This window comes from Salmo salar, chromosome 29 (genome assembly GCF_965601325.2).
Source record: "Salmo salar chromosome 29, fSalSal1, whole genome shotgun sequence".
Classification (NCBI taxonomy): Eukaryota; Metazoa; Chordata; class Actinopteri; order Salmoniformes; family Salmonidae; genus Salmo; species Salmo salar.
Window position 1 is genome coordinate 42,307,453 of NC_138319.1, and position 21,610 is coordinate 42,329,062.

Here is a 21,610-nt window from a genome sequence, read left to right on the forward strand (position 1 = left end):
CTAAATACAGCAGTAACATGATGCCCAGCCCTAAATACAGCAGTAACGTGATGCCCAGCCCTAAATACAGCAGTAACATAAATACAGCAGTAACATGATGCCCAGCCCTAAATACAGCAGTAACATGATGCCCAGCCCTAAATACAGCAGTAACATGATGCCCAGCCCTAAATACAGCAGTAACATGATGCCCAACCCTAAATACAGCAGTAACATGATGCCCAGCCCTAAATACAGCAGTAACATGATGCCCAGCCCTAAATACAGCAGTAACGTGATGCCCAGCCCTAAATACAGCAGTAACGTGATGCCCAGCCCTAAATACAGCAGTAACGTGATGCCCAACCCTAAATACAGCAGTAACGTGATGCCCAACCCTAAATACAGCAGTAACATGATGCCCAGCCCTAAATACAGCAGTAACGTGATGCCCAACCCTAAATACAGCAGTAACGTGATGCCCAGCCCTAAATACAGCAGTAACATGATGCCCAGCCCTAAATACAGCAGTAACATAAATACAGCAGTAACGTGATGCCCAGCCCTAAATACAGCAGTAACATAAATACAGCAGTAACGTGATGCCCAACCCTAAATACAGCAGTAACATGATGCCCAGCCCTAAATACAGCAGTAACGTGATGCCCAACCCTAAATACAGCAGTAACGTGATGCCCAGCCCTAAATACAGCAGTAACGTGATGCCCAGCCCTAAATACAGCAGTAACGTGATGCCCAGCCCTAAATACAGCAGTAACGTGATGCCCAGCCCTAAATACAGCAGTAACATAAATACAGCAGTAACGTGATGCCCAGCCCTAAATACAGCAGTAACATGATGCCCAGCCCTAAATACAGCAGTAACGTGATGCCCAGCCCTAAATACAGCAGTAACATGATGCCCAGCCCTAAATACAGCAGTAACATGATGCCCAGCCCTAAATACAGCAGTAACATGATGCCCAACCCTAAATACAGCAGTAACATGATGCCCAACCCTAAATACAGCAGTAACATGATGCCCAACCCTAAATACAGCAGTAACATGATGCCCAGCCCTAAATACAGCAGTAACGTGATGCCCAGCCCTAAATACAGCAGTAACATGATGCCCAACCCTAAATACAGCAGTAACGTGATGCCCAGCCCTAAATACAGCAGTAACGTGATGCCCAGCCCTAAATACAGCAGTAACGTGATGCCCAACCCTAAATACAGCAGTAACGTGATGCCCAACCCTAAATACAGCAGTAACGTGATGCCCAGCCCTAAATACAGCAGTAACATGATGCCCAGCCCTAAATACAGCAGTAACGTGATGCCCAACCCTAAATACAGCAGTAACATGATGCCCAACCCTAAATACAGCAGTAACATAAATACAGCAGTAACATGATGCCCAGCCCTAAATACAGCAGTAACGTGATGCCCAGCCCTAAATACAGCAGTAACATAAATACAGCAGTAACGTGATGCCCAACCCTAAATACAGCAGTAACATGATGCCCAACCCTAAATACAGCAGTAACATGATGCCCAGCCCTAAATACAGCAGTAACATGATGCCCAGCCCTAAATACAGCAGTAACATGATGCCCAACCCTAAATACAGCAGTAACGTGATGCCCAACCCTAAATACAGCAGTAACATGATGCCCAGCCCTAAATACAGCAGTAACATGATGCCCAACCCTAAATACAGCAGTAACGTGATGCCCAACCCTAAATACAGCAGTAACATGATGCCCAGCCCTAAATACAGCAGTAACGTGATGCCCAGCCCTAAATACAGCAGTAACGTGATGCCCAGCCCTAAATACAGCAGTAACATAAATACAGCAGTAACGTGATGCCCAGCCCTAAATACAGCAGTAACATGATGCCCAGCCCTAAATACAGCAGTAACATGATGCCCAAACCGTCTCTGCCAGTGTGCATGTTGATTTTGTCGATCCCCACCAGATGCGTCCATGTCATGCAGGTTAAAATATTTTACAAAATAACTGAACCTACACCTGTTGTATTCGGAGCTCGTGAAAAATAAACTTTGATTTGATTTGAACCAACTATATTCATTTTGGGAACGTAGGAAACACGTAAAAGTTGCTAGATATTGGTGGGAACTGGAACACCCTGTGGTATACGTCGATCCAGAGCATCCCAAACATGCTCAATGTCTGGGGGGTATGCAGGTCACGATAGAACTGGGACATTTTCAGCTTCTAGGAATTGTGTGCAGATCCTTGTGACATGGTTATCATGCTGAAACATGAGGTGATGGATGTGGATGAATGGCACCACAATGGGCCTCAGGATCTCATCACGGTATCTCTGTGCATTCAAATTGCTATTGATAAAGTGCAATTGTGTTCATTGTCCATAGCTTATGCATATACCATAACCCCGCGCCACCATGGGGCACTCTGTTCACAACACTGACGTCAGCAAACCGCTAGCCCACACAATGCCATACACACTGTGTGCCATCTGCCAGGTACAAATGAAACTGGGATTCATCCGTGAAGAGCACACTTCTCCAGCGTGCCAGTGGCCATCGAACGTGAGCATTTGGCCCACTGAAGTCTGTTACGACGCCCAGCTTCTGTCAAGTCAAGACCCTGGTGAGGACGATGAGCACGCAGATGAGCTTCCTTGAAACGGTTTCTGACAGTTTGTGCAGAAATTCTTTGGTTGGACGTACTGCCAAAGTCTTTAAAACAACGTTGGAGGCGGCTTATGGTAGAGTAATGAACATTATATTATCTTGCAATAGTTTTGGTGGGCATTCCTGCAGTCAGCATGCCAATTGCACACTCCTTCAAAACTTGAGACATCTGTGGCATTGTGTTGTTTTGACAAAACTGCACATTTTAGAGTGGCTTTTTATTGTCCCCCAGCACAAGGTGCACCTGTGTAATGATCATGCTGTTTAATCAGCTTCTTGATATGCTACACCTGTCAGGTGGATGGTTCATCTTCACAAAGGAGAAATGCTCACTAACAGGGTGTAAACAAATTCGTGCACAACATTTGAGAGAAATAAAGTTTGTGTGCGTACGGAACATTTCTGGGATCTTTTATTTCAGCTCATGAAACATGGGACCAACACTTTGCATGTTGCGTTTATATTTTTGTTCAGTGTTGTTAGTGTTCTTTGATTAAGCTCTCATCATTCATTTATCCGTTCACCTTCTTCTTCTGTGGATTTTATATGGAGGTTGGCAACCAACTTTAAGGTGCATTACCACCACCAACTGGACTGGAGTGTTGACCTCAGTTCATCTTTCAATCACCCACGTGGGTCTATGCTCCTAACAACCAATGAGGAGATGGGAGAGGCGGGACTTGTAGCACGTCAACCGTCTAAAATGGAACCATTTTCTTGTTTTTTATTTATTTAAAGAGCCAGGGGCACAAACTCAGACATCATTTAAACATGAAGCATGTGTGTTTAGTGAGTCTGCCAGATCACAGGCAGTCAGGATGACCAGGGATAATTGCGTAAATTGGACCATTTTCCTGTCCTGCTAAAAATGTAACGAGTACTTTTGGATGTCAGGGAAAATGTATGGAGTAAAGTACATTATTTTCTTTAGGAATGTAGTGAAGTAAAAATAAAAATTGTCAAAAATATACACTACCGGTCAAAAGTTTTAGAACACCTACTCATTCAAGGGTTTTTCTTTATTTTTCTTTATTTTCTACGTTACAGAATAATAGTGAAGACATCAAAACTATGAAATAACACACATGGAATCATGTAGTAACCAAAGAAATATTGATACTACAGAGCCTCTCAGTGGCTGATCTGGGATCATTTTAGCCGTTTTATATTGTAGTTAATGGGTGACCTGATATGACAGAGCGTCTCAGTGGCTGATCTGGGATCATTTTAGCCGTTTTATATTGTAGTTAATGGGTGACCTGATACGACAGAGCATCTCAGTGGCTGATCTGGGATCATTTTAGACGTTTATATTGTAGTTAATCTTACATCTAGACGTTCCGCTAGCGGAACACCTGCTCCAATATCCAATGACAGGCGTGGCGCGAAATACAAACTCCTCGAAAATCCGAAAACTTCCGTTTTTCAAACATATGACTATTTTACAGCATTTTAAAGACAAGACTCTCCTTTATCTAACCACACTGTCCGAAGCAAAACATTAGATTATGTCAGCAGAGTACCCAACCAGAAATAATCAGACACCCATTTTTCAAGCTAGCATATAATGTCACAAAAAACAAAACCACAGCTAAATGCAGCACTAACCTTTGATGATCTTCATCAGATGACACTCCTAGGACATTTGATACATTATGAATATGGTATTCAGGTGAGGTTATCTATGAGATTATCGGTTTACTGTTGTGCGCATTCAGTTTGCCTACAAAATAGCTTTACACACATACCTCAATGCACAACGCATCACCGGGGGCAAACTACCTGCCCTCCAGGACACCTACACCACCCGATGTCACAGGAAGGCCAAAAAGATCATCAAGGACAACAACCACCCGAGCCACTGCCTGTTCACCCCGCTATCATCCAGAAGGCGAGGTCAGTACAGGTGCGTCAAAGCTGGGACCGAGAGACTGAAAAACAGCTTCTATCTCCAGACCATCACACTGCTAAACAGCTTCCATCTCCAGGCCATCAGACTGGTAAACAGCTTCCATCTCCAGGCCATCAGACTGGTAAACAGCCATCACTAACACAGAGAGGCTGCTGCCTATATATACAGTAGCGGCCAAAAATGTTGGCACTCTTGCACTTTTTTCAAGTAACTCACAATTTTCCCTAAAAAATAATTTGAAATTGAACAAAGTATTTGGTCTCCACAATTCTTTATTTCAATGTTAATATTACAGAACCTTTGTTTTTGATTCAGAACTTAATATATCCATTTAAATTAGAAAATAAACAAATAGCATTGACAGAATTATTGACACCCTATACTTAATATTTGGTAGCACAGCCTTTGGTCAAAATGACTGCAATCAAGCGCTTCCTGTAACCATCGATGAGCTTCCTGCACCTCTGTAGTGGCAGTTTGGCCCACTCCTCTTGTGCAAACTGCTCCAGTTCTCCCATATTAGAAGTGTCCCTTCTCCTAACTGCTGTTTTCAGATCTCTCCACAAGTTTTCCATGAGATTTGGATCTGGATTCATTGCTGGCTACTTCAGAACAGTCCAGCGTTTTGTCTTGAACCATTCTTGGGTGCTTTTTGAAGTGTGTTTTGGGGTCATTGTCCTACTGGAAGACCCATGATCTTCGACGGAGACCCAGCTTTCTGACACTGGGTCCCACATTGTGCTCCAAAATACTTTGGTATTCACCTTATTTCATGATGCCTATTTCGCAACAAAGCATCCTTCACTCATGCTGCCAAACATACCCTCGTAAAACTGACCATCCTACCGATCCTCGACTTCGGCGATGTCATTTACAAAATAGCCTCCAATACCCTACTCAATAAACTGGATGCAGTCTATCACATTGCCATCCGTTTTGTCACCAAAGCCCCATATTCTACCCACCACTGCGACCTGTACGCTCTCGTCGGCTGGCCCTCGCTTCATACTCGTCGCCAAACCCACTGGCTCCAGGTCATCTACAAGACCCTGCTAGGTAAAGTCCCGCCTTATCTCAGCTCACTGGTCACCATAGCAGCACCCACCTGTAGCACGCGCTCCAGCAGGTATATCTCTATGATCACCCCCAAAGCCAATTCCTCCTTTGGCCGTCTCTCCTTCCAGTTCTCTGCTGCCAATGACTGGAATGAACTACAGAAATCTCTGAAACTGGAAACACTTATCTCCCTCACTAGCTTTAAGCACCAACTGTCAGAGCAGCTCCCAGATCACTGCACCTGTACATAGCCCATCTATAATTTAGCCCCAACTACTACCTCTTCCCCTACTGTATTTTATTTATTTTGCTCCTTTGCACCCCTATTTTCTATTTCTACTTTGCACTTTCTTCCACTACAAATCTACCATTCCAGTGTTTTACTTGCTATATTGTATTTACTTTGCCACCATGGCCTTTTTTGCCTCCCTTATCTCACCTCATTTGCTCACATTGTATATAGACTTATTTTTCTACTGTATTATTGACTGTATGTTTGTTTTACTCCATGTGTAACTCTGTGTTTTTGTAATGTGTCAAACTGCTTTGCTTTATCTTGGCCAGGTCGCAGTTGTAAATGAGAACTTGTTCTCAACTTGCCTACCTGGTTAAATAAAGGTGAAATTAAAAAAAATTAAAAATTCCATGCACACGTTCATGGCACCCAGTTACCAGAGGTAGGAAAGCCAACCCAAAACATGACTGAACCTCCTCCATGTTGGACTGTAGTGTTATTTTCTGTGAAAGCTTCATTTTGTTTTCTGTAAACATAGAGGTTCTTTACCAAACATCTCTAATTTGGTTTCATCTGAACATTCACCCGGAAGGATTTTTGGCATGTTCAGGTGTGTTTTGGCAAATTGCAGTCAGGCTTTCTTATGTCTTTCACTCAGCAGGTCTTCCTGGATCTCCTACCATATAACCTTCAATTCCAAAGTAAATGAGAATCACCTGCTTGAAATCAAATTATTTCCAACTACTTCTAGAAGGTGCCAATATTATTGTCCGGGCCCTTTTAGGATTTCTTAGTGGAATTAGCTAAGATTTAGTAAATTATTCAGTTATTTTTTTTGGGGGGGGGGGGGGGGGGGGGGGGCCCAACTGCACACCGTTGACATACATATGTGGATACCAAAAATTGTTTTAATTTCAACCGTTTTCTGGAAGAAATGGTGCATTATTTGAAAAAAGTGCACGTGTGCCAATATTTTTGGCTATATCTGTATACAGACTTGATATCATTGGCCACTTTAATACATGGAACACTAGCCACTTTAATAATGCCACTTTAATAATGTTTACATCTTTTGCATAACTCATCTCATGTGTATATATATTAGGTATATACTGTATTCTATACTATTCTACTGTATCTCAGCCGCTCTGACATCGCTCCTCCATATATTTATATATTCTAAATTCAATTACTTTACTTAGATTTGTGTGTATTAGGTAGTTGTTGGGGAATTGTTAGATATAACTGCACTGTCGGAGATAGAAACACAAGCGCTTCGCTACACACGTAATAACATCTGCTAAACACGTGTATGTGACCCAATAACAATTTGATTTGATTTGAGCTAGGGTTTAAGTTCACTTGATGATTTAGCGTTAAATATTGTCCATTGACAGAGATACACATCAAAATGTTACTCAAGTCTTAAATAGGAAGAGTGATCTGTTTGGATGGAAGAGGAAGTTTTGAGAAGAGATGAGTTGGAACATAAATCAGTTCAACATCTCTACCGGATCAGAAACCTACGTACATGCAAAGCTGTAATCAGATAAAACACTGCTATGACAGGCTAGAGAGAAGCACAAGGGACGCAGGGGGACAGACGGCACTAAGACAGTAGGTGGTGAATAGCCTGGTACCAGATCTGTTAGTGCTGTCTGACGGGGTGGCACTAAGACAGTAGGTGGTGAATAGCCTGGTACCAGATCTGTTAGTGCTGTCTGACGGGGTGGCACTAAGACAGTAGGTGGTGAATAGCCTGGTACCAGATCTGTTAGTGCTGTCTGACGGGGTGGCACTAAGACAGTAGGTGGTGAATAGCCTGGTACCAGATCTGTTAGTGCTGTCTGACGGGGTGGCACTAAGACAGTAGGTGGTGAATAGCCTGGTACCAGATCTGTTAGTGCTGTCTGACGGGGTGGCACTAAGACAGTAGGTGGTGAATAGCCTGGTACCAGATCTGTTAGTGCTGTCTGACGGGGTGGCACTAAGACAGTAGGTGGTGAATAGCCTGGTACCAGATCTGTTAGTGCTGTCTGACGGGGTGGCACTAAGACAGTAGGTGGTGAATAGCCTGGTACCAGATCTGTTAGTGCTGTCTGACGGGGCGGCACTAAGACAGTAGGTGGTGAATAGCCTGGTACCAGATCTGTTAGTGCTGTCTGACGGGGTGGCACTAAGACAGTAGGTGGTGAATAGCCTGGTACCAGATCTGTTAGTGCTGTCTGACGGGGTGGCACTAAGACAGTAGGTGGTGAATAGCCTGGTACCAGATCTGTTAGTGCTGTCTGACGGGGTGGCACTAAGACAGTAGGTGGTGAATAGCCTGGTACCAGATCTGTTAGTGCTGTCTGACGGGGTGGCACTAAGACAGTAGGTGGTGAATAGCCTGGTACCAGATCTGTTAGTGCTGTCTGACGGGGTGGCACTAAGACAGTAGGTGGTGAATAGCCTGGTACCAGATCTGTTAGTGCTGTCTGACGGGGTGGCACTAAGACAGTAGGTGGTGAATAGCCTGGTACCAGATCTGTTAGTGCTGTCTGACGGGGTGGCACTAAGACAGTAGGTGGTGAATAGCCTGGTACCAGATCTGTTAGTGCTGTCTGACGGGGCGGCACTAAGACAGTAGGTGGTGAATAGCCTGGTACCAGATCTGTTAGTGCTGTCTGACGGGGTGGCACTAAGACAGTAGGTGGTGAATAGCCTGGTACCAGATCTGTTAGTGCTGTCTGACGGGGCGGCACTAAGACAGTAGGTGGTGAATAGCCTGGTACCAGATCTGTTAGTGCTGTCTGACGGGGCGGCACTAAGACAGTAGGTGGTGAATAGCCTGGTACCAGATCTGTTAGTGCTGTCTGACGGGGCGGCACTAAGACAGTAGGTGGTGAATAGCCTGGTACCAGATCTGTTAGTGCTGTCTGACGGGGCGGCACTAAGACAGTAGGTGGTGAATAGCCTGGTACCAGATCTGTTAGTGCTGTGTGACGGGGTGGCACTAAGACAGTAGGTGGTGAATAGCCTGGTACCAGATCTGTTAGTGCTGTCTGACGGGGTGGCACTAAGACAGTAGGTGGTGAATAGCCTGGTACCAGATCTGTTAGTGCTGTCTGACGGGGTGGCACTAAGACAGTAGGTGGTGAATAGCCTGGTACCAGATCTGTTAGTGCTGTCTGACGGGGTGGCACTAAGACAGTAGGTGGTGAATAGCCTGGTACCAGATCTGTTAGTGCTGTCTGACGGGGTGGCACTAAGACAGTAGGTGGTGAATAGCCTGGTACCAGATCTGTTAGTGCTGTCTGACGGGGCGGCACTAAGACAGTAGGTGGTGAATAGCCTGGTACCAGATCTGTTAGTGCTGTCTGACGGGGTGGCACTAAGACAGTAGGTGTTGAATAGCCTGGTACCAGATCTGTTAGTGCTGTCTGACGGGGCGGCACTAAGACAGTAGGTGGTGAATAGCCTGGTACCAGATCTGTTAGTGCTGTCTGACGGGGCGGCACTAAGACAGTAGGTGGTGAATAGCCTGGTACCAGATCTGTTAGTGCTGTCTGACGGGGTGGCACTAAGACAGTAGGTGTTGAATAGCCTGGTACCAGATCTGTTAGTGCTGTCTGACGGGGTGGCACTAAGACAGTAGGTGGTGAATAGCCTGGTACCAGATCTGTTAGTGCTGTCTGACGGGGCGGCACTAAGACAGTAGGTGGTGAATAGCCTGGTACCAGATCTGTTAGTGCTGTCTGACGGGGTGGCACTAAGACAGTAGGTGGTGAATAGCCTGGTACCAGATCTGTTAGTGCTGTCTGACGGGGGTGGCACTAAGACAGTAGGTGGTGAATAGCCTGGTACCAGATCTGTTAGTGCTGTCTGACGGGGTGGCACTAAGACAGTAGGTGGTGAATAGCCTGGTACCAGATCTGTTAGTGCTGTCTGACGGGGTGGCACTAAGACAGTAGGTGGTGAATAGCCTGGTACCAGATCTGTTAGTGCTGTCTGACGGGGTGGCACTAAGACAGTAGGTGGTGAATAGCCTGGTACCAGATCTGTTAGTGCTGTCTGACGGGGCGGCACTAAGACAGTAGGTGGTGAATAGCCTGGTACCAGATCTGTTAGTGCTGTCTGACGGGGCGGCACTAAGACAGTAGGTGGTGAATAGCCTGGTACCAGATCTGTTAGTGCTGTCTGACGGGGTGGCACTAAGACAGTAGGTGGTGAATAGCCTGGTACCAGATCTGTTAGTGCTGTCTGACGGGGCGGCACTAAGACAGTAGGTGGTGAATAGCCTGGTACCAGATCTGTTAGTGCTGTCTGACGGGGTGGCACTAAGACAGTAGGTGGTGAATAGCCTGGTACCAGATCTGTTAGTGCTGTCTGACGGGGTGGCACTAAGACAGTAGGTGGTGAATAGCCTGGTACCAGATCTGTTAGTGCTGTCTGACGGGGTGGCACTAAGACAGTAGGTGGTGAATAGCCTGGTACCAGATCTGTTAGTGCTGTCTGACGGGGTGGCACTAAGACAGTAGGTGGTGAATAGCCTGGTACCAGATCTGTTAGTGCTGTCTGACGGGGTGGCACTAAGACAGTAGGTGGTGAATAGCCTGGTACCAGATCTGTTAGTGCTGTCTGACGGGGTGGCACTAAGACAGTAGGTGGTGAATAGCCTGGTACCAGATCTGTTAGTGCTGTCTGACGGGGTGGCACTAAGACAGTAGGTGGTGAATAGCCTGGTACCAGATCTGTTAGTGCTGTCTGACGGGGCGGCACTAAGACAGTAGGTGGTGAATAGCCTGGTACCAGATCTGTTAGTGCTGTCTGACGGGGCGGCACTAAGACAGTAGGTGGTGAATAGCCTGGTACCAGATCTGTTAGTGCTGTCTGACGGGGTGGCACTAAGACAGTAGGTGGTGAATAGCCTGGTACCAGATCTGTTAGTGCTGTCTGACGGGGTGGCACTAAGACAGTAGGTGGTGAATAGCCTGGTACCAGATCTGTTAGTGCTGTCTGACGGGGTGGCACTAAGACAGTAGGTGTTGAATAGCCTGGTACCAGATCTGTTAGTGCTGTCTGACGGGGTGGCACTAAGACAGTAGGTGGTGAATAGCCTGGTACCAGATCTGTTAGTGCTGTCTGACGGGGCGGCACTAAGACAGTAGGTGGTGAATAGCCTGGTACCAGATCTGTTAGTGCTGTCTGACGGGGCGGCACTAAGACAGTAGGTGGTGAATAGCCTGGTACCAGATCTGTTAGTGCTGTCTGACGGGGTGGCACTAAGACAGTAGGTGGTGAATAGCCTGGTACCAGATCTGTTAGTGCTGTCTGACGGGGTGGCACTAAGACAGTAGGTGGTGAATAGCCTGGTACCAGATCTGTTAGTGCTGTCTGACGGGGTGGCACTAAGACAGTAGGTGGTGAATAGCCTGGTACCAGATCTGTTAGTGCTGTCTGACGGGGTGGCACTAAGAGAGTAGGTGGTGAATAGCCTGGTACCAGATCTGTTAGTGCTGTCTGACGGGGTGGCACTAAGACAGTAGGTGTTGAATAGCCTGGTACCAGATCTGTTAGTGCTGTCTGACGGGGTGGCACTAAGACAGTAGGTGGTGAATAGCCTGGTACCAGATCTGTTAGTGCTGTCTGACGGGGCGGCACTAAGACAGTAGGTGGTGAATAGCCTGGTACCAGATCTGTTAGTGCTGTCTGACGGGGTGGCACTAAGACAGTAGGTGGTGAATAGCCTGGTACCAGATCTGTTAGTGCTGTCTGACGGGGTGGCACTAAGACAGTAGGTGGTGAATAGCCTGGTACCATATCTGTTAGTGCTGTCTGACGGGGTGGCACTAAGACAGTAGGTGGTGAATAGCCTGGTACCAGATCTGTTAGTGCTGTCTGACGGGGTGGCACTAAGACAGTAGGTGGTGAATAGCCTGGTACCAGATCTGTTAGTGCTGTCTGACGGGGTGGCACTAAGACAGTAGGTGGTGAATAGCCTGGTACCAGATCTGTTAGTGCTGTCTGACGGGGTGGCACTAAGACAGTAGGTGGTGAATAGCCTGGTACCAGATCTGTTAGTGCTGTCTGACGGGGTGGCACTAAGACAGTAGGTGTTGAATAGCCTGGTACCAGATCTGTTAGTGCTGTCTGACGGGGTGGCACTAAGACAGTAGGTGGTGAATAGCCTGGTACCAGATCTGTTAGTGCTGTCTGACGGGGTGGCACTAAGACAGTAGGTGGTGAATAGCCTGGTACCAGATCTGTTAGTGCTGTCTGACGGGGTGGCACTAAGACAGTAGGTGGTGAATAGCCTGGTACCAGATCTGTTAGTGCTGTCTGACGGGGTGGCACTAAGACAGTAGGTGGTGAATAGCCTGGTACCAGATCTGTTAGTGCTGTCTGACGGGGTGGCACTAAGACAGTAGGTGGTGAATAGCCTGGTACCAGATCTGTTAGTGCTGTCTGACGGGGCGGCACTAAGACAGTAGGTGTTGAATAGCCTGGTACCAGATCTGTTAGTGCTGTCTGACGGGGTGGCACTAAGACAGTAGGTGGTGAATAGCCTGGTACCAGATCTGTTAGTGCTGTCTGACGGGGTGGCACTAAGACAGTAGGTGGTGAATAGCCTGGTACCAGATCTGTTAGTGCTGTCTGACGGGGTGGCACTAAGACAGTAGGTGGTGAATAGCCTGGTACCAGATCTGTTAGTGCTGTCTGACGGGGTGGCACTAAGACAGTAGGTGGTGAATAGCCTGGTACCAGATCTGTTAGTGATGTCTGACGGGGCGGCACTAAGACAGTAGGTGGTGAATAGCCTGGTACCAGATCTGTTAGTGCTGTCTGACGGGGTGGCACTAAGACAGTAGGTGGTGAATAGCCTGGTACCAGATCTGTTAGTGCTGTCTGACGGGGTGGCACTAAGACAGTAGGTGGTGAATAGCCTGGTACCAGATCTGTTAGTGCTGTCTGACGGGGTGGCACTAAGACAGTAGGTGGTGAATAGCCTGGTACCAGATCTGTTAGTGCTGTCTGACGGGGCGGCACTAAGACAGTAGGTGTTTACGCCCTCTTTCCCCATGATCCTTTGCTATTTCTTGGTGCCTTTCTGCTCCGTTTATCAATACAATGTGACGCGCTTCAAACTGAAATGCTTCCTTCTTCATGCTCCATCAGGAGTTTTCAATAGGAAAACGTGGACTACGTCAGCTCTACCACTCTCTACTGGTTTTAATGAGAGCATTGTGTTTGGTACAAATCATTCCCCAAGTTCTAGACCTCAGCTGAATCTGGTAATGAATGAAGTGGCTGTTGAACAAGTTGAGGAGACTAAATTACTTGGTGTTACGATAGAGTGTAAACTGTCAACAAGGTCAAAAAATATAGATTCAATGGTTGTAAAGATGGGGAGAGGTCTGTCCGTAGTAAAGAGATGCTCTGCTTTTTTGACACCGCACTCCACAAAGCAAGTCCTGCAGGCTCTAGTTTTGTCTAATCTTGATTATTGTCCAGTCGTGTGGTCCAGTGCTGCAAGGAAAGACCTAGTTAAGCTGCAGCTGGCCCAGAACAGAGCGGCACGTCTTGCTCTTCATTGTAATCAGAGGGCTGATATTAATACTATGCTGCCAGTCTCTCTTGGCTAAGAGTCGAGGAGAGACTGACTGCATCACTTCTTCATTTATAAGAAACATTAATGTGTTGAAAATCCCAAATTGTTTGCATAGTCAACTTACACACACGCTTACCCCACCAGACATGCCACCAGGGGTCTTTTCACAGTCCCCAAATCCAGAACAAATTCAAGAAAGTGTACAGTATTATATAGAGCCATTACTGCAGGGACCTCTGTTCCATCTCATGTTGCTCAGATAAACAGCAAACCTGGTTTAAAAAACAGATAAAGCAACACCTCACGGCCCAACGCCTCTCCCCTATTGGACCCAGATAGTTTGTGTGTATTGATATGTAGGCTATTGGACCAGATAGTTTGTGTATGTATTGATATGTAGGCTATTTGACCAGATACTGTGTTGATATGTAGGCTATTTGACCAGATACTGTGTTAATGTATTGATATGTGGGCTATATGACCAGATACTGTGTTAATGTATTGATATGTAGGCTATAGTTTGTACAGTATGTATTGATATGTGGGCTATAGTTTGTACAGTATGTATTGATATGTGGGCTATAGTTTGTACAGTATGTATTGATATGTGGGCTATAGTTTGTACAGTATGTATTGATATGTGGGCTATAGTTTGTACAGTATGTATTGATATGTGGGCTATAGATTGTACAGTATGTATTGATATGTGGGTTATAGTTTGTACAGTATGTATTGATATGTGGGCTATAGTTTGTACAGTATGTATTGATATGTGGGCTATAGATTGTACAGTATGTATTGATATGTGGGTTATAGTTTGTACAGTATGTATTGATATGTGGGCTATAGTTTGTACAGTATGTATTGATATGTGGGCTATAGTTTGTACAGTATGTATTGATATGTGGGCTATAGTTTGTACAGTATGTATTGATATGTGGGCTATAGTTTGTACAGTATGTATTGATATGTGGGCTATAGTTTGTACAGTATGTATTGATATGTGGGTTATAGTTTGTACAGTATGTATTGATATGTGGGCTATAGTTTGTACAGTATGTATTGATATGTGGGCTATAGTTTGTACAGTATGTATTGATATGTGGGCTATAGTTTGTACAGTATGTATTGATATGTGGGCTATAGTTTGTACAGTATGTATTGATATGTGGGCTATAGTTTGTACAGTATGTATTGATATGTGGGCTATAGTTTGTACAGTATGTATTGATATGTAGGTTATAGTTTGTACAGTATGTATTGATATGTGGGTTATAGTTTGTACAGTATGTATTGATATGTGGGTTATAGTTTGTACAGTATGTATTGATATGTAGGTTATAGTTTGTACAGTATGTATTGATATGTAGGTTATAGTTTGTACAGTATGTATTGATATGTGGGCTATAGTTTGCTTTAGGTAAGACACATTCAGGTAACACCATCCACCCGACTCTATACTGTTGGTTCAGAACAGAACCGGGCCTCGGACCTGTAACCTCAACTACAGACAGATAGCAGAGATCCATACAGTATCTCTCCTGACCTCAGTCAATGGTAACATTTTACACAGTACAATATCCTAAATACATCAAATGGTCCAGGATGAAATGAAACCCTGGTCATTTAATCATTTTTATTCAGGTTGAGCAGTAAATTAGCAGGACTGTGGATTATTGTCCACAACATATGTTGTACGACGTTGAGAGAGTGAAGACAGACAAAAATACAATGAAATGTTTAGCAAGGCTAGTTTCTGGATCCTCGACGAAAGGCCTCATAGCCGCGGGAAGAAGGGGGCGATGAAGGCGCTTGCAGCATCCGCTGATAAATCTAAAAAAGATTTATATTTATTGAACTAGACCTTTATTACTAATCACTTGGCAGCACACCTCGTCGACTGCACCCCCAATCCAAAACATGCTCACTGGTAACTGGTCGTTATTGGGTAGAATTAAAAAAACATCACATTTTAAAAAATAAACTTTATATATATATATATTATTCACAACTAAACGTATACTGGAAACAAATATAAAACGCAACATGCAACAATTTCAAAGATGTTACTGAGTTACAGTTAATGAGGAAATCAGTCAATTGGAGAAAAAAAAATCATGAGGCCCTAATCTATAGATTTCACATGATTGGGCCGGGGAGGGCTAGTGTGGGCCGGGGAGGGCTAGTGTGGGCCGGGGAGGGCTAGTGTGGGGCGGGGAGGGCTAGTGTGGGCCGGGGAGGGCTAGTGTGGGGCGGGGAGGGCTAGTGTGGGGCGGGGAGGGCTAGTGTGGGCCGGGGAGGGCTAGTGTGGGGCGGGGAGGGCTAGTGTGGGGCGGGCCGGGGAGGGCTAGTGTGGGGCGGGCCAGGGCGGGCCGGGCTAGTGTGGGGCGGGCCAGGGAGGGCTAGTGTGGGGCGGGCCGGGGAGGGCTAGTGTGGGGCGGGCCGGGGAGGGCTAGTGTGGGGCGGGCCAGGGCGGGCCGGGCTAGTGTGGGGCGGGCCAGGGCGGGCCGGGCTAGTGTGGGGCGGGCCAGGGCGGGCCGGGCTAGTGTGGGGCGGGCCAGGGCGGGCCGGGCTAGTGTGGGGCGGGCCGGGCTAGTGTGGGGCGGCCGGGGCGGGCCGGGCTAGCGTGGGGCGGGCCGGGCTAGTGTGGGGCGGGCCGGGCTAGTGTGGGGCGGGCCGGGCTAGTGTGGGGCGGGCCGGGGCGGGCTAGTGTGGGGCGGGCCGGGGCGGGCCGGGCTAGTGTGGGGCGGGCCAGGGCGGGCCGGGGCGGGCCGGGCTAGTGTGGGGCGGGCCGGGCTAGTGTGGGGCGGGCCGGGCTAGTGTGGGGCGGGACGGGCTAGTGTGGGGCGGGCCGGGCTAGTGTGGGGCGGGCCGGGGCGGGCTAGTGTGGGGCGGGCCGGGCTAGTGTGGGGCGGGCCGGGGCGGGCTAGTGTGGGGCGGGCCGGGCTAGTGTGGGGCGGGCCAGGGCGGGCCGGGCTAGTGTGGGGCGGGCCGGGCTAGTGTGGGGCGGGCCGGGGCGGGCCGGGCTAGTGTGGGGCGGGCCGGGCTAGTGTGGGGCGGGCCGGGGCGGGCTAGTGTGGGGCGGGCCGGGCTAGTGTGGGGCGGGCCGGGGCGGGCTAGTGTGGGGCGGGCCGGGCTAGTGTGGGGCGGGCCGGGCTAGTGTGGGGCGGGCCGGGCTAGTGTGGGGCGGGCCGGGCTAGTGTGGGGCGGGCCGGGGCGGGCTAGTGTGGGGCGGGCCGGGCTAGTGTGGGGCGGGCCAGGGCGGGCCGGGCTAGTGTGGGGCGGGCCGGGGCGGGCCGGGCTAGTGTGGGGCGGGCCGGGGCGGGCTAGTGTGGGGCGGGCCGGGCTAGTGTGGGGCGGGACGGGGCGGGCCGGGCTAGTGTGGGGCGGGCCGGGCTAGTGTGGGGCGGGACGGGGCGGGCCGGGCTAGTGTGGGGCGTGCCGGGCTAGTGTGGGGCGGGCCGGGGCGGGCTAGTGTGGGGCGGGCCGGGCTAGTGTGGTTACACGTGGTCTGCAGTTGTGAGGCCAGTTGGACGAACTTACAAATACTCTAAAACTACATTGGAGGTGGATCATGGTAGCAATTATCTTACAACAGCTCTAGTGGATATTCCTGCAGTCAGCATCCCAATTGTAAACTCCCTTAAAACTTGAGACGTCTGTGGCATTGTGTTGTTTTGACAAAACTGCACATTTTAGTGTGGCTTTTTATTGTCCCCAGCACAAGGTGCACCTGTGTAATGATCATGCTGTTTAATCAGCTTCTTGATATGACACACCTGTCAGGTGGATGGATTATCTTGGCAAAGAAGAAATGCTCACTAACAGGTATGTGCACAAAAATGTAGAGAAATAAGCTTTTTGTGTGTATGAAACATTTTTTTTTTTTTTAATCTTTTATTTCAGTTCATGAAACATGGGACCAACACTTTACATGTTGCGTTTTATATTTTTGTTCAGTGTAGATTTAGTAGATGGCATAATGACCTAAACACATGATCCACCAACAGGTCTGACAGAATGTCCTCCTCCCCTCTCCACTCCTTCTTCTCCTCCTCCTCCTCCTCCTCCCTTTTCTTCTTGCTCACAGCGCCTGGCACATAAGTAGTCCTAGTGATGTGAAATCTCCAGTCTGAGTGTATGTACTGCTTCTTTCCCTCCGTGTGTGTGTGTGTGTGTGTTTGTCAGTGTGTGTGTGTGTGTTTAAGAGTGTGTGATCAAGAGGCAGCCAGGGCCTTAACTAAGTAGAGCTTGTCTCCCTGCTCGCTGGTGAAGATGGGAGCCTTCTTGTAGTGTTCCACCAAGTCCTCCAGAGAACTGAACTGCCTCTGGCCGATGCAGTACACACCATCCTTCAACTGAACCTTAAAATGCTTGTTCTTCCCCTGGGCCTTCAGAGAGATGGAGAAATCATTGGGCTAGAGGGAGAGAGAGAGACAGAGACAGAGAGAGAGGGACACAGAGAGAGGGACACAGAGAGAGAGGGACACAGAGAGAGAGGGACACAGAGAGAGAGGGACAGAGAGAGAGGGACAGAGAGAGAGGGACAGAGAGAGAGGGAGAGAGAGAGAGGGACAGAGAGAGAGGGACAGAGAGAGAGAGGGACAGAGAGAGAGGGACAGAGAGAGAGAGGGACAGAGAGAGAAGGGACAGAGAGAGAAGGGACAGAGAGAGAAGGGACAGAGAGAGAGGGACAGAGAGAGAGGGACAGAGAGAGAGGGACACAAATACGGAGAAAGGTCAATACAAGCAGTAAACACAGCCCTATTTATCTCATGACAGATTCTACTACTTGTGACTGTAGGGCCAAAAGGACCAATGGGCCCCAACAGTTTCAAGTTGAATTAGTCGTATGGTGTACATCGTCCAATGAAACGCTTACTTACCGGTTCCTCCTCGACAAGGCAGGGCGCTACTGTTTATAAGTTTAATATAAGAACTCTGAAGATGTGTCAAATAAATTATGTTCAGCTCAGCATTTGGTTTGTTAACTTGCTAGATGTCATATATATATAAATATATATAAATATAAATATAAAACACATACACATCTATAAACACGCACTACCGTTCAATAGTTTGGGGTCACTTAGAAATGTCCTTGTTTTTTAAAGAAAAGCAAAAAAAAAAAAAAATTGCCCATTTAAATAACATCAAATTGATCAGAAATACAGTGTGGACATTGTTAATGTTGTAAATGACTTTTGTAGCTGGAAACGGCTGATTTTTAATGGAATATCTACATAGGTGTTCAGAGGCCCATTATCAGCAACCATCACTCCTGTGTTCCAATGGCACGTTGTGTTAGCTAATCCAAGTTTATCATTTTAAAAAGGCTAATTGATCATTAGAAAACCCTTTTGCAATTATGTTAGCACAGCTGAAAACTGTTGTCCTGATTAAAGAATCAATAAAACTGACCTTCTTTAGACTAGTTGAGTATCTGGAGCAACAGCATTTGTGGGTTTGATTACAGGCTCAAAATGGCCAGAAACAAAGAACTTTCTTCTGAAACTCGTCAGTCTATTCTTGTTCTGAGAAATGAAGACTATTCCATGCGAGAAATTGCCAAGAAGCTGAAGATCTCGTACAACGCTGTGTACTACTCCCTTCACAGAACAGCGCAAACTGGCTCTAACCAGAATAGAAAGAGGAGTGGGAGGCCCCGGTGCACAACTGAGCAAGAGGACCAGTACATTAGAGTGTCTAGTTTGAGAAACAGATGCCTCACAAGTCCTTAACTGGTAGCTTCATTAAATAGTACCCGCAAAACACCAATCTCAACGTCAAGAGTGAAGAGGCGACTCCGGGATGCTGGCCTTCTAGGCAGAGTTGCAAAGAAAAATACATATCTCAGACTGGCCAATAAAAATAAAAGATTAAGATGGGCAAGTGTGAGATATGGCTTTTTCTTTGCTTCATCCCGGAGTCGCTGCTTCACTGTTGACGTTGAGTCATTTCAACTACACCTGTTGCTGACTGGTATGTAAAATCGAGCAAACAGCCATGCAATCTCCATAGACAAACATTGGCAGTAGAACGGCCTCACTGACGAGCTCAGTGACTTTCAACGTGACACAGGATGCCACCTTTCCAACACGTAAGTTTGTAAAATTTCTGCCCTGCTACCGCTGCCCCGGAAACGCCTAGGAGCAACAACGGATCAACCGAAAAGTGGTAGGCCAAACAAGCTCATAGAACGGGACCGCTGAGTGCTGAAGCACGTAAAAATAATATGACCTTGGTAGCAACACTCACTACCGAGTTCCAAACTCCCTCTGGAAACAACGTCAGCACAATAACTGTTCGGTGGGAGCTTCATGAAATGGGTTTCCATGGCCGAGCAGCCGCACACAAGCCGAAGATCACCATGCGCAATGCCAAGCGTCGGCTGGAGTGGTGTAAAGCTCGCCCCCATTGGACTCTGGAGCAGTGGAAACACGTTCTCTGGAGTGATGAATCACGCTTCACCATCTGGCAGTCCGATGGACTAATCTGTGTTTGGCGGATGCCAGGAGAACGCTACCTGTCCCAATGCATAGTGCCAACTGTAAAGTTTGGTGGAAGAGGAATAATGGTCTGGGGCTGTTTTTCATGGTTCAGGCCCCTTAGTTCCAGTGAAGGGAAATCTTAACGCTACAACCTACAATGACATTCTAGACGATTCTGTGATCCAACTTTGTGGCAACAGTTTGGGGAAGGTCCTTTCCTGTTTCAGCATGACAATGCCCCCGTGCATAAAGCGAGGTCCATACAGAAAGGGTTTGTCGAGATCGGTGTGGAAGAACTTGACTGGCCTGCACAAAACCCTGACCTCAACACCATCGAACACCTTTGGGATGAATTGGAACGCCGACGGCGAGTAAGGCCTAATCGGACCTCACTAATGCTCTTGTGGCTGAATGGAAGCAAGTCCCAGCAGCAATGTTCCAACATCTAGTGGAAAGCCTTCCCAGAAGACTGGAGGCTGTTATAGCAGCAATGTTCCAACATCTAGTGGAAAGCCTTCCCAGAAGAGTGGAGGCTGTTATAGCAGCAATGTTCCAACATCTAGTGGAAAGCCTTCCCAGAAGACTGGAGGCTGTTATAGCAGCAATGTTCCAACATCTAGTGGAAAGCCTTCCCAGAAGACTGGAGGCTGTTATAGCAGCAATGTTCCAACATCTAGTGGAAAGCCTTCCCAGAAGAGTGGAGGCTGTTATAGCAGCAATGTTCCTACATCTAGTGGAAAGCCTTCCCAGAAGAGTGGAGGCTGTTATAGCAGCAATGTTCCAACATCTAGTGGAAAGCCTTCCCAGAAGAGTGGAGGCTGTTATAGCAGCAATGTTCCTACATCTAGTGGAAAGCCTTCCCAGAAGAGAGGAGGCTGTTATAGCAGCAAAGGGGGGAACAACTCCATATTAATGCCCATGATTTTGGAATGAGATGTTGGACGAGCAGGTGTCCACATACTTTTGGTCATGTAGTGTTTCTACCAGGATCAGTGAAAAATAATTGTCACTGTTTCCAACGAAAAAACGCCATCAGAGTTAATTCGAGTAAAAAGCCCTAAAGAACGTCGTTAAAACGTGCCTGGTGATCTATGGACTGATGCGAGTTGGGCCGGAGCGGGTTCACGGTCTGTATCATTATAGACTGTATAGACCACCCCCTGTATAGACCACCCCCTGTATAGACTGTATAGACCACCCCCTGTATAGACCACCCCCTGTATAGACCACCCCCTGTATAGACTGTATAGACCACCCCCTGTATAGACCACCGCCTGTATAGACCACCGCCTGTATAGACCACCCCCTGTATAGACCACCAACTGTATAGACCACCCCCTGTATAGACTGTATAGACCACCGCCTGTATAGACTGTATAGACCACCGCCGGTATAGACCACACCCTGTATAGACCACCGCCTGTATAGACCACCGCCTGTATAGACTGTATAGACCACCGCCGGTATAGACCACCGCCTGTATAGACTGTATAGACCACCGCCGGTATAGACCACCGCCTGTATAGACTGTATAGACCACCGCCGGTATAGACCACCGCCTGTATAGACCACCCCCTGTATAGACCACCCCCTGTATAGACCACCCCCTGTATAGACCACCGCCTGTATAGACCACCGCCTGTATAGACCACCGCCTGTA

The 21,610-nt window shown here is 47.6% G+C and overlaps 1 protein-coding gene across 2 annotated transcripts in view; it reads right to left on the minus strand.

Annotated features, from left to right (window-relative positions):
* Positions 1–16,841: 16,841 nt before the first annotated feature.
* Positions 16,842–21,610, minus strand: part of LOC106595272 (SH2/SH3 adapter protein Nck1) — a 70,969-nt gene continuing 66,200 nt past the window's right edge. The window contains exon 3 of one of the 2 annotated variants that reach the window (XM_082970830.1): positions 16,842–17,877. In XM_082970830.1, coding sequence (XP_082826956.1) covers positions 17,677–17,877 — 201 coding nt within the window. In that variant the 3' untranslated portion in view covers positions 16,842–17,676. The remainder of the gene's footprint in view (positions 17,878–21,610) is intronic. The other variant, XM_045710732.2, reaches the window with a different exon arrangement.